The following is a 12,589-nucleotide window of genomic DNA, read 5'->3' on the forward strand; positions in this document are numbered from 1 at the left end:
GTTGTGTGTTGAGATTGGTAATACTGAATTGAGAGTTGTAAGTTGTCCATTTCCAACACTTACAGACGAACAGTTAGCAATTTCTGTGCTCCAGTCTTTTAGCACAATATGCATGAGCGCGAGAACCAAAGCCATGACATTTTTATAACCCGCTGAAGATGCAAACGACTCTTACACAAATCGACTATAATAGTAATTTAAGACAATGTATAATGCAAAAAAGGGTTGAAAGAATGTATGCACAATAATGTGCAGATACTCCGCTTTGGTCAGCACAGCTGCAGCCAATGTAGGACAAACAACGGCATTGATTCGGCCGCCCAATTTGTACTAGCGCTATTTTTCGCGACAAGAGCCCGCATTTAGGCTGTGTGAGCATTTATTCCCAACAAATCTGATGAACATCTCAGTTTCTACCTCCGCCAAGGCCCATGTGGGACCGAAAGCAGTTATGTGTGGGCAGCCCAAACAGAGCTGGGTGTTGCTTTCGCACCTAGAGCCCACTTGGCAGTTGCATGTGCCTTCAATTTCCCCGCAAGGGCCTAATTTTGGTATCATGCTGGCAAGCCCGCCTTTCAGCCCCATTATGGCCAATGTGGGGCTTAGAGTGGTTAAGCTAAGACAGCTTCGTTTGGGCTTCTTCGTTTGGGCTTCATGAGTGCATGCCCTAATTCAGCTCTCGTTCATATTCCGCCTGCCCTCCAATAACCTACAAGAAACCGAGTTAGGCAGCATGTGGACGTGCCCGTGTCTTCACCAGTAAGGCCGATGTAGGTCCCACAGATATTTAATGTGTGCGGCCGAATTCGGGTATATGAGGGCTGTCCCACAATGAGCCTAAAATTAGTTTGGATCTCCCCTCAAATATAAGACAAAGGACCTTTGTTGTCGGAATGAAGGAATGAGCTCTGCGTTAGCCGGAGTAACGCCGCTATGGTACCCATGTAGCAGGAACAGGGGCAAGAATAGGTCTTGCCCGCTTTTGCCTCATAGAGGACCTCCGCAGGTATTATGATGGTTGCCCCAGCGGTGCTTGCTTATATTGGAACCACTGTCCCCAATTCTCCCTGATACCTGGGCTCTAACCAACTTCCCTCCTGTTTGACGAGGGACAAAAAAAAACATAGACCCCCACGAGCTCTAATACTTAAATCGAGAAAAGCTAAATTTTGGCGACATGTAAGCTCTATATTTAAAGGCTCACGACGGAAACAGCGTTAGTGGAACCTACCGGAATCTCGTTAGCGAAAATGCTCTTTTCTAATAACATAAACTTGGATGTCTCAAGTTGTGCCTCGAGTACTCTACACATACCAATTATCATTTATTCGTGGATACAAATTTTGGAAAAACACATCCAACATATAAGGTCCCTCTGTATTTACGCCATACTAACCTGAATACGGGGCATAGGGAAAGCTTGTTTGACTCCGGATCCAGGGTTGACTTCCATCTGACAGGAGATTTTCCCGTTGGCAGGTTCTTTTGATTCGCCGACTAAAAAACTGCTACATGGCAACAACTCCCTGCCGGCGCATGCTCGTAATTTCTTTATAAAAACAACGACGCTCGATTTTCTACAGTACGGTATCTTTACCATTGTGTAAAAATCGGCGAAAAGGCTCGGCAATTTCTTGTAGCTCTGGGTGTATCGTAAGCAATGCGCTGGCGTGTTAACGTCGATAATAGAAAGCTGTAGCTCAACGCGATATGCGATTTGTTGCCATGATCCGCCACCGGGCATTCCTCTGCGCATACTCAGGTCACCTTGACGGCGCTAGGTGGCGACCACAGGGCAAGATATATAGGTGGGGACACAGCACGGACGAGGTACTAGACGCAAGTGATCAGATAAAGTACAAGCCACGCTCCTCCGAACCCAGCCGCTGATCGCAGCATCAGCGTCGATGTAGCGGTAAATCTTGGTCGGGTGAAAGAATCCACATGCATGATCGGCGCCGTTGGGAAAGAATCCAGCTAATATCGCACAGGGCGTTTCTCCGGCACAAGCCCTTCGCGTGGCCCCAACTGTGTCTCCATCAGCACCAGAAGTATCACCAATGCACTTTACTCTTAAGGCGTGCCCATTGCGGCAGTGCAGAAGCGAAGTTTAGAATATTTTAATGGCTTTTCAATTATTTTTAACGAAATATATATCGTAATAGCGTAGCGAAGAAAAGGTTGAAGCGGCACATTATGTTGAAATGCGGTAGAATATGCAGCACATCACCCAACCATTCAGTCATTATCACTCCATCGAAGGCGCTCGGAAGCACAGTTTTGTCAATTTAGATACCGCTGATAGGGCATGGAAAATGAATCTCGCGTTCGCTAAGGTGAACAGCAGAAACATAGAAAGCCTTGGGCCTTCTTAAGCACTTATGTAATGAATAGAATTCGACAGTGCCCCTACCCCTTATATATCACACAAATTGCTAACTTGAAACGATTGAGAAGTCGAATAAGATAAGCTAGCGAACAAAAGTACGAACGAGTTACGTGTACAAAAACGAGAAAAACCGCTATGATTTAAGGTTTTTTTTACCTGAGGCAATACACACAGTCATCAATATTTTCACGAACCTCAACTGCACCACCAAAACGCGTAACCAATTGCACCCGCCATGCCTCCTTTACACATCTTGACAGGGCTGTAGACATTCACGCAATGACAATGCGCGTTGGCAAGCTGCCAAGTTTACTGGTTCGGCTGTAGCCACCGATGCTTCCGTCAACATAACAAACTGTGGGCGCACACCATCATGAATTTTTACTAATGCCCAGCGTAATTGCATCCAGGAAGAACTCAGGCCCCTACAGGCGCAGTAGCGGCACGTGCTGGCAGTGCCGTACCATTTAAGCACATGTGAAGAAAAGGAAGCCTGTATACTTGCAAGAACCAATGTACTCCCTCAAAATTCTAACATTCCTTGTTTAGGTAATATGACAGTAAGCATGTATTGAGGTAATCGACAACAAACTTTTTATTCCTCATGGTAAAATAAATTTGTTACATTTATTTCTAATACTTTATTTTCTTTTTCAAAACGGCATCAAAATATATTTTCTTTATTTCTCAACACTTCCTCCATCACAACCACAAAAAATTGTGGTTAAATTTCCCGTTTCCAATTTCTTCAATTATTCGGAGCCGAGAATTTCTTTACAAAATCTTTCTGGCTCTTGGTGGCCTGCAAACAACAAGAAGCGTTCAGTACTACACTGAAGCACTAATTAACGCAATAAAAAAAACTTTAACGTTATGCAAAACAATTGTGAAGACGAAGCAAGTGATCGGGTCCTCAATTTCCAGTACAAAACCCCTGGCCCCGAAAGAAGCTGAGTTTTTGCATGGGTGGTCTGCATTGGAAATGCGGAGAAAATGCGTCGCAGATGTCGGATGAACTACTTGGTACACTTACACTATGCTTGAATGTCGTGCTATTTAAAGTTTGAGATAAAATCTCTCCCCGGAGATGATAGAAAATTATAAAATTCAATTTTTCTAGGTTTTAACACTGACATTTTCGAATAAAAAGCTTTCAAACACCGGCTTCTAACAGTGAATATTCGAAACGATCTACTTTTAATTACGTATTTTTTATATCTGTCATTGTTCGCAGTGTAATGCTGTAATATAAATTAGTAGGGATATGAACTGGGTCTTTTTATGTGTGGAAATGCGAAACTACTGGGAGATTCACTTCATAATTGCGTACCAATTTCTTTTATAAAAGATATCGTCAAGGTTTAGCATAGCTTTCACCATGATATTACGCCCACGCCCTCTGCTGGACCAGCGCCACATATTGTTTGGGAAGAGCAGGGGGGGGGGGGGGGGTAGGGTTGCTCAGTGGATGCTGCATAATGGGGCAACGACAGTAGGTCAAAGAAGGCGAAAATTTATCGCGAACATATTTAAGTTGTGTCGTTATTGCGGCATCTGTAATTTATTTAGGTGCGCATTATTACTCCTGTAGGTTTCATCAGATATCTCGAAGCAAATTTCGTAAAACCAGTATGTTTTGACTGGGTGCGCCTTTATTCAGTTTAAAATTTCCAACCTTCGTGCAGGTAGAAGGGTCTACTTCGACGTTGGTGGCACAGGATCGATTCTCAACAACACTGTGATTTAGTTCTCTTAATTTCATTGATTGAGAGTTCATGAGGCAATGCTTTAAGTACAGGTTATGCTGACGTCTGTGCGCGGACAGGCACTGATAGCATGATCGGTTATCAGTGCTTGTGGGCGAACATGTCTGCCGACATGTCCTGCACTCACCACTAGTGAGAGAAACAAGGCTGGGTGAAATGCATTACAAAAGGCTGAAGGGTATTAGACTTAAAATATGTCGATAACTAAATGACTGTTATACTCTGTGTGAGCAGGGAAGAATCATAATTGTTAAGCCTTCCTTTGGTATTTTAGCAACTGATGTTAACATATGTACGGTTTTTATTTAAGTAGCCAAAGAAGACGATCACTAACTTGAGCAGCGCTTCATACAGGAAGTGCAGTTGCCAAAGTTGTTCATATTTCCGCCGCATACGTCCCACATAAAGCGGCCGCAGTACCGTGCATTTTCATCGTAGTGCCACCCCACGTATGGTGGAGGCCTCCCTTCACACGTTCCTGGGTCTGCGTGTAGCTTGCATTCTGAGGGCAAATCTGAACCTGCAGTACAAGGTCAAGTCGGTTTTTAGCATTGAATTAGTTGGAAACACATTTGAGACATTCTGTATAGCATAAGCTTCTAGTAGACGCGTCTCTGAAAAGCATGAAAGCTTTTCAAAGATTCTTCTCAAAACTACACGTAAATATATTATCAGAAGCATCTTTTCAGTAGGATTTCGCAGTTATTATTACTTGTAGTGATGCCAGGTATGAGCCAAGTAAGAAAATACGCCATTTATTATGACATTTAAATGTTATCTTTTATAAAACGTAGTTTCTAAACAGCTTCCCTCTGAGAGCTATATATTGCTCTCTGCTAGCTATATATTGCTCTCTGCTTGCCCTGGAAACTGGAACATTCAAAGAACTCAGGGTGTTGGTTTTTGCATTAAGTCTGTTTTTAACGCTGGAAATTCTCCGCGCGTCAAGCAGCGTGACCAAGTGGTGTGCGTTTCAGCGTTTTATAACGACTCTACCTCCAGCCAACTAGAGTTTAAACTAGAACAAATATTTTATACTTAAGCATTTCAATGTTTGTTCTTCATAAATTTAAAATCAATAAGAATGCTCGCTAAATAACACCTATAAGGTTGTGATTGAATACGTTCATTCAAAAAGATGAAGGCGGTGGTTCTTATATTAATAACGAAATGTTAAACAATAGAGACAGCGATCTTATTTTCCTGGCAACTCGAATGCTTGTCGCTGTGGTTGTTGACCTAATAAAACCTAATAAAAATGGCGCATATAACCAAGGGGGATTCACCATGACTAGGCGGTGATTACTGTTTCTTAGATTTCATACTCTAGAATTAGGATATTAAAAAAATTAGCAAGTCAGGTTCACTAAGATAAATGGCTGAGGGGGGCACTGCGGCCTACTGAGGTTTAATATGTTATATTAAAGATATAAACGTAAATAGGCACATCAAAAAGATAATATCTAAAGTAATGGACGAGGATTTATGACAACAGGCTATGAAGAAAACGTTTTGATTATGTGGCGGTCATCTGCTTCGTCATTCGCGTGCAGCTAATCACAAATTCTTTCCATCCTCTTACTGCGATTCCGCAAAAGTATTTTTGTTTTCTTGCGCACACAGAATTCAGACATCACTGCATGGTTCAAGGCATTTTACTTCTCTTTTTCAAATCTGTGTTACTGTGCATTTCAGTGCACCTCAGCGGTTTTGTTTACGGCTGCTGATCTTAAGTACCGGGATTGATTCTGGACATAACATTTATTTTAGATGGTGCTGGCACGTCAATATGTGCGTAGACTGCGGGATGTCAGAGATAGAGAAACAAGCTCAGGTTAAGGAAGATAATCTATGCCCCGCTACTACGGTACATGCACATAGCTACTTGGTCAATGTCCAGCGGTTAAAACAAAAATTACACATTTGGTCATCGCAACGTTTAATTTCTAATGTATGACATTGAGTTAGTGGTTATCGTTACATCGACACCGTTAAAGGCCCTGAAGTTCTGAAATTCTACGCCGCCATTTCTAAAGCAATGTCGCATCACACTCTTAAAGTCGGATCATAAGTCACCCTCAAATTTAACTTCATAAATAATTTCAGATGAAATTAGTTTCTTAAATTTTCAACTCCCGCAACACAAGGCATATATTTTTGAAACAAAATATTACTGTTAATTACCTTGAACTAATACAAATACAAGGCAAAGTAATGCAAGCAGAAAGCTGGTTGGTGTCTCCATTGTCAAATCGGCAGACCAACAGTTGCAGAAAATCTGAGTTGTTCACTAGAATTTATACTTGCCAACTAAACATACCTGCTGATTTTTTTCCGCGCCTAATGTGCGTAAACGGACTTTCTGACGTCACTATTTGGGTTGCAAGCGCATGTAGCAAAAATGTACTCTTTGTTGGCGTTCCTGTTGCATGACCCATCAATCCATTTTTGCGCCTGTGGGTACATTACTGTATTTTCATAGGCGGGAGCAAATCGCAGAAGAATCACTGCATGAATAATGTGCATTATGTTAAGATGGTGAAATTCTTGTAGCAGTGCCTGTGATCTCTGTCCCAATACTTGAAAGCTTAACCAAAAAAATGTTCGCTTTTTTCAGAGACACATCCAACCTGTAAGGAAGTTGATGGGTGATGAAAAACAATGGCTAGTTTTTCCAATGCTTTCACTAGCATCTATACCGCATTTTGCTTTATTGAAGCACCATTGTTACATGGTATTATTATTAAGGCCATATGGTTGTTCCTGCGCACATTAAATGAAGATTGATTGATTTATTGATTATTATTTTTACAACATTGTTAAAACGCTTAAGCTGCATGTCGCCTCGACATAAATTCAGAAGTTTGAAAGTATCTGGAGGGCTATTTGAAAATTATATATCAAGGAGTATCAAGAAGACACAATTTGCTAAGTGACCTCCGTATGAATGATAAAAGATATATACTATATTACCTTCTAAATGCGACTTTAAGCCAGGAGTTGAAATAATACAATATATTGTGTAAGCGATGCTATTACCAGTCATTGTTTTTCTGCGGGATACTCAATAAAGCTATGTAACACAGCCCTGCATCTTTTTTCATCCCTCTGCATTGACATCACAATAAAACTGTGTACAATATATAATCAAAGTAGGATGACGTGTACATAACTTAATACAGTAAGTCCCTTCAAGAACCACCGGTTTGATTTATCTGTACTGCAAGCATTGTTAATATTCATTCACGTCACAGCCATAACACACCTTTTTTTAAACCGAATTGTTTATATTTTAACTGCTTCATCTTTAATTTGCGAAATCAAAATTATATCAGTGAATGTGTTGTGGGGTATAGACGTGACAAAGCATTATCCTTATAGGCTTTTCTTCCCAGATTTATTCAGTGTTCGTTAAAGTAACATTGAGCCCCTAGACTTCTAGACTCTGAACCAAAAGACGCCTCTTGACTATTTTATTGTAAGTTGTAGAATCACAGGTTGTTGAAATTTCCACTGGTTGCTAACATTTGTCTCTGAAGATAATGAGGAGAATTTCTCTTTTATCTCCAGTATTTGCTGGCGTTTTTTCGGCTGGTAATCTAGTGAACCTATTTCTATTGATTTATTTCCGTATTTTGTGCCACTAGCGTTTTCCAGTGCATCTACTGAGTAGAGGAGCTATACTTCTCGTTATACGATGGATTTTAGAAATGCTGAATCTGCATAAAATGCTTGAAATGTTGGAATAGGAGCTTGTCTGCACACAAAGCAAGAAATGCGAGAGAATCTGCGCGTCGTAATCATCTTAGAAAAGATGACTGGTTGTGGCGGCTAGCCAGGCGACGTGCAGTGTAGCGGTAAATCCGGTGGTGTCATTGTCGTTGTCTTTGACCATGAGGGAGAAAAAATTGACACTCGCTTAGCTCGGGTATGCCAGGATATATGTAGCGAGAGGTACAGGGTCATCCACGTCTAGCTAGAACACTGCCCACTCCTTTCAAAATAACATTGCGTCCGACGCAGGCGCATATCGATGCAAAGCGATGCAAGCACATACATAGGGAGCCGGACGTGCTGCTTCACATGGCCTGCCACTTAGCTTTATTACATAGTAGGGTCGGACGGAATGACGCTTTGAAAGCCGCGACCATGTCATAGTGAGAGACATTGGGTATATGTACACATCTTTTATTCATTTTGCTTGACATGAGACCCAAGACTGTCCTATGATCGGTGAAGTAGCATGCGACAACCTTAAGATCAGTAAAGGTAAACTCTTCTTGGCTACACTGCAGTCTAGCCGCGGCTGGACTCTCCTTACTGCACCTATGTTAAACGTGACAGAGCCGTATTTTTCATCTCCGCCTTTTATGCGCAATGCTGTGCATGCGGCGCGTGGTTCGGGAGATAGAGCGGCGTGCGGCGAGGCGACGGCGAAGCGCACTCCACACCTGCTACCACCGCGAAGTGCTCGACTGGTAGCCCAGCGTTAACAAAATCGCGATCGAACACAGAAACCTAGTACAGGTCAAAGGTTAGGACTGACATTTATTATTTCATTGAGGTTCCTGTACGAAATGAATCTAATTGAACGGAAATAAAAACTTTGTCACTTTGGTGTAGGGGTGAAAGTCAAACCCGGCACATTCGGGTTCTACGACAGAGACACGCTGCTCATATCACATGAAGGTTGGCCGGATCCACATTAAAAACATGTAGACCCACGTTAATTGCGCGAAAGGAATCGAAAGTGACAACATAACTCCTTTGTGATCTGAAATGAGGAACTAATTATGTGCCAGTATGTTTACAGCATCCGCGCGGAATTAACCAATACGACATAATATATTGCAACAATGACGCATTTCATATATTATATAGGCGTAAATGAGTGGAACCCGATAAACTATAGCCTACAATCATCAATAAATTCTACGGTTCATGAAGCTCAAGCGCTGCGGTACACGCCCAAAATCATTTACAGACATGACTTTCAAAGACAACCGCTTTCCGACCAATAACCATGCACTTGAAGGATCACATTTCGTCTAATAAATCCCGTATATCATAAATTATATAAATCTTTCCTTTTCACTAGATTCCTACAAAATAACAAAAAATTAAGTTAACGAAAGTACGCAGCACCGCACTAAACTAGTGCACTGCTGCTGGATTGTGCCGTCAACATATTCTGTTGCCTGTATCCAAGCGCGTGTGATAAACAACGTCGGGAAATCACTGACAATGCACCGATATTGTTCCAAATACTTTTATATCTTAATATAATACTGGAATAACAAGCGAATTGGTGACGCGAAGTGAGCTAAGCCAAAATACTGCACCGTTGGTCTCTAGCGCGTTCTTGTTTTCACGTTTGAACATTTACCAAGGTAGCACTGTTGCTGGAAATGCCCCGACGCTTGTCTTAAAGAGCATTTGGAGATTATGTTGTTTCTGGAACGATGTAAACGTCGCGAAAGAATGCATTCATTGTTCGACAGCTGCGTAGGATCAAACGATCAGGAGGCCACACGGCCACCTCGTTTCCCCGAATGTACTTATCAGCTCCTGCCCCCAGAACCGTTACAGTCGTTTTTCACCCGCCTATATGGGCTGGCAATCCTCATCAGCGCCGCCCAATTAACAGCGAATAGGAGCAGTGCCTCGCTAGAAGAAATGTTCCGTCCTCGCAAAATTAAAGCTTCTTACCCCCCTACACATTATCAACATCATTAAAGCCTTTGGCAGCTAGTACAAGGCACAATGTTAAATTGCTCTATACCATTTCGCATAGTCTAGGATTTTTTTTTTTTAGTAATGTTCACTTAAGCCCAACCCACTTTATGCAAGTGACTATCAAACAAACCTTCATCAGCGACATGTGGCCGCTCGGAACTCGCTGCGTTATTCAGAAGCAAAAAAGATATACAAGCTCTGGTTATTTTTGATGGGGTTTAATATCCTAAAGCGACTGCAGCTATCAGAGACGCCGTAGTGGAGGACTTCGGAAATTTCTACCTTCTTGGTTACTTTGATTTGCAATGGCATCGCACGGAAAAATGGCTTCTTTATTTTCACCTCAAATATTTTAGCACCTTCTTAAACCTCCTCACCCTTTAGTGTCCTATGCACGGTCTACAGAAACGAAGACAATGCATGAAGTTGAATCACAAAGTTTGCACGGAAGTCTTGCAACAAGGCTCTCGGCTAGTTTAAGCCAACTAGTATCATGTATAGAACAGTCTCTACAACACCCTGGCACCGAACGGGTTTGATGGGTCTTCCGCCTTCTTATGGAGAATTTAAGAGCAAGGGGCGATCCCATGGCGGAATGCACGTGGCTATTGAGGCAAAATTGATGATGGTCTGAAAAAAGTGGCAGACTAGTACATTGGCACAGCAATACACACCAGCTAATGAGCATATATTGGCGTTGCTAATTTACTCGTAGACAACATAAATGCCACTGCGATTACCAGTGATTTGCGTGCCATTTAATGAAAACCTCGTCCCAGAATCTTGTGAATATGCAAACCACATACTCCAAACGCACTTGAAAAAACCACGAACTACCGGAGGATTGAAAATATGGCAAAACACTGCTGGCTATTAAATCATGTAAACCCCTATCACGTTTATATCTTTACTCTGTCTCTTGGCAGTGTTCATCAATAAGCTCTGCAAGCGCGAAATATAAAAGAAAGGGATTTGAAGAAACATAGAGGTGCAGCAATAATAAACGTAGGCAAAGAATGAGGCTACAGATTGACGACATATGTCGTGCGAGGCACAAAAAGGGGAAATTATATGACGAAAGCCGCACACGACGAAAAACACTAGGACAACAGTGTGCTATAACAACAATCGCGAATTTAATTGCCCTTTACGCGGGCACGGTACTGACTATTCGGATAGTTTATTGTCCAGCTAAAGCGGTTTATTCATTGCATTTGAATTCTCGCCATACTGACAGAAGAAGTCGTACAGATTCTTGCGACCAGCTTTTCGAGTTGGGGGTGTGAAATTGCTATGCGCTGATGCAATTTCGAAGCTAATACCTTTATGCAAGTAGTTCCCTGCTCAATAATTAGCCCAACGTTATTATTAGCTAGGCTAGGGTTCACAAAGGATTCTGGCACATCTAGCGACCACTTTAGGTAAAACTTCACTCCGTAGAGAAATAGCACTTTAACCTATTCATTTTGTCACCAACATTACTTTAAAAAATTGATCTCCACCTCCACTAGCCTCTCTATTCACTAAAACCCAAACCGACAGCGCTCAGGTGACAGTTTTTCTTTCCTGTCTGCAGAATGCATTACAGCTTTCAATATTGAATGTTCAATATTAAATATACGGGCGGCAGAATCCCCTAAACAATCGTCTCACTGCTGGAAGGAAGAATGAGAAAACTGATCGTCGTAGAAAACCTGCCTGGTTGTGCCTATCTTACAACCAGAGTCCGGGTAATACCTTAAATTTTAAATTCTTCTCTGCACCTTTCAAATAAATTGCAAAAGCAAAAAAGGAGCATGACCAAAATATAAAAACACATATATTTTAAATCCTTACAAAGAAATGCTCTTTATATATATTCATGGAGCTCCGCAAGAGTTCTTCAGTCTCACAACGTACTAATTAAATAGAGCTTACTCCACAAAGTAGGTTAGAGACCCTGGAGTGCATTGCTAAGCTAATGTTACGCTGAAAAAACAAATACGTACATTATACGTAGGAACCAAGAATAAAAGCAAACACTTCTCTGTTCTACCTGAAACAGAGAGAACGGCAATAATGCATCCATAGAGGTGATCGATATGATGCCGATGAATTCACTCCGAGAGAGAGATGCTGCAAGCCAAGTGCTTGGATTAGGTTGTGCCGCTGTTTCATTCTTGAAATAACGTAGATCTGTTTTAGAAAAGCTGCACAAATTTACAAATGCGATGCGTAACGATGGCGGCTACGCTGCCTAACCCCCTGAAGGGTTGATACGGAGACATAGCCGTCTTTATTTGTTCTCGCCTTTATGAAGTCACCGAGTCTTCTTGTTTTGGGTTTTGAAAAATTAGGGCTGTGCAACGTGTGGTCACTGAGATGGTGTGGTGTTCGAGATGCTGATCTAACTGAGCAATGCAGACTGAGAAAAAAAAAATATGTCAACGTTTTTTCCAGCAGGAGAGCAAGATGTGATTCTTTATTCATTTGGTACTTGATGTGCTTTTTAGTTTTTCTTCTGCCGACCACTGGCATTGCATGACCCACCCGCTGAGCATCTCATATCTTAAAAGGAACTTGAACCAACGCTTTCACCTAATTTGCTGAATGTATTAAGCTCTAGTAGCGATCTATGCGCAACCTCTCTTACCAATGTTAGTTTGAACTCAACGAGCGGGATATATGTCTATGCAGTGGTGAATTATTGATGATTACG

At 41.8% G+C, this 12,589-nt stretch overlaps 1 protein-coding gene across 2 annotated transcripts in view; it reads left to right on the forward strand.

Moving 5' to 3' along the window:
• LOC146176537 (PI-stichotoxin-She2a-like) overlaps positions 1-12,589 on the forward strand; it is a 65,632-nt gene that overhangs the window by 14,292 nt on the left and 38,751 nt on the right. Inside the window, exon 3 of one of the 2 annotated variants that reach the window (XM_084582824.1) lies at positions 6,773-7,252. The exons of the other annotated variant lie outside the window; for it this stretch is intronic. Within the exon in view, the coding sequence (XP_084438950.1) occupies positions 6,773-6,807 (35 nt within the window). The 3' untranslated portion in view covers positions 6,808-7,252. Of the gene's footprint in view, positions 1-6,772; positions 7,253-12,589 lie in introns of those variants that run through there. 2 annotated transcript variants of the gene reach the window in all.

This window comes from Amblyomma maculatum, chromosome 10, assembly GCF_055883805.1.
Source record: "Amblyomma maculatum isolate TAMU_Amacu chromosome 10, ASM5588380v1, whole genome shotgun sequence".
Classification (NCBI taxonomy): domain Eukaryota; kingdom Metazoa; phylum Arthropoda; class Arachnida; order Ixodida; family Ixodidae; genus Amblyomma; species Amblyomma maculatum.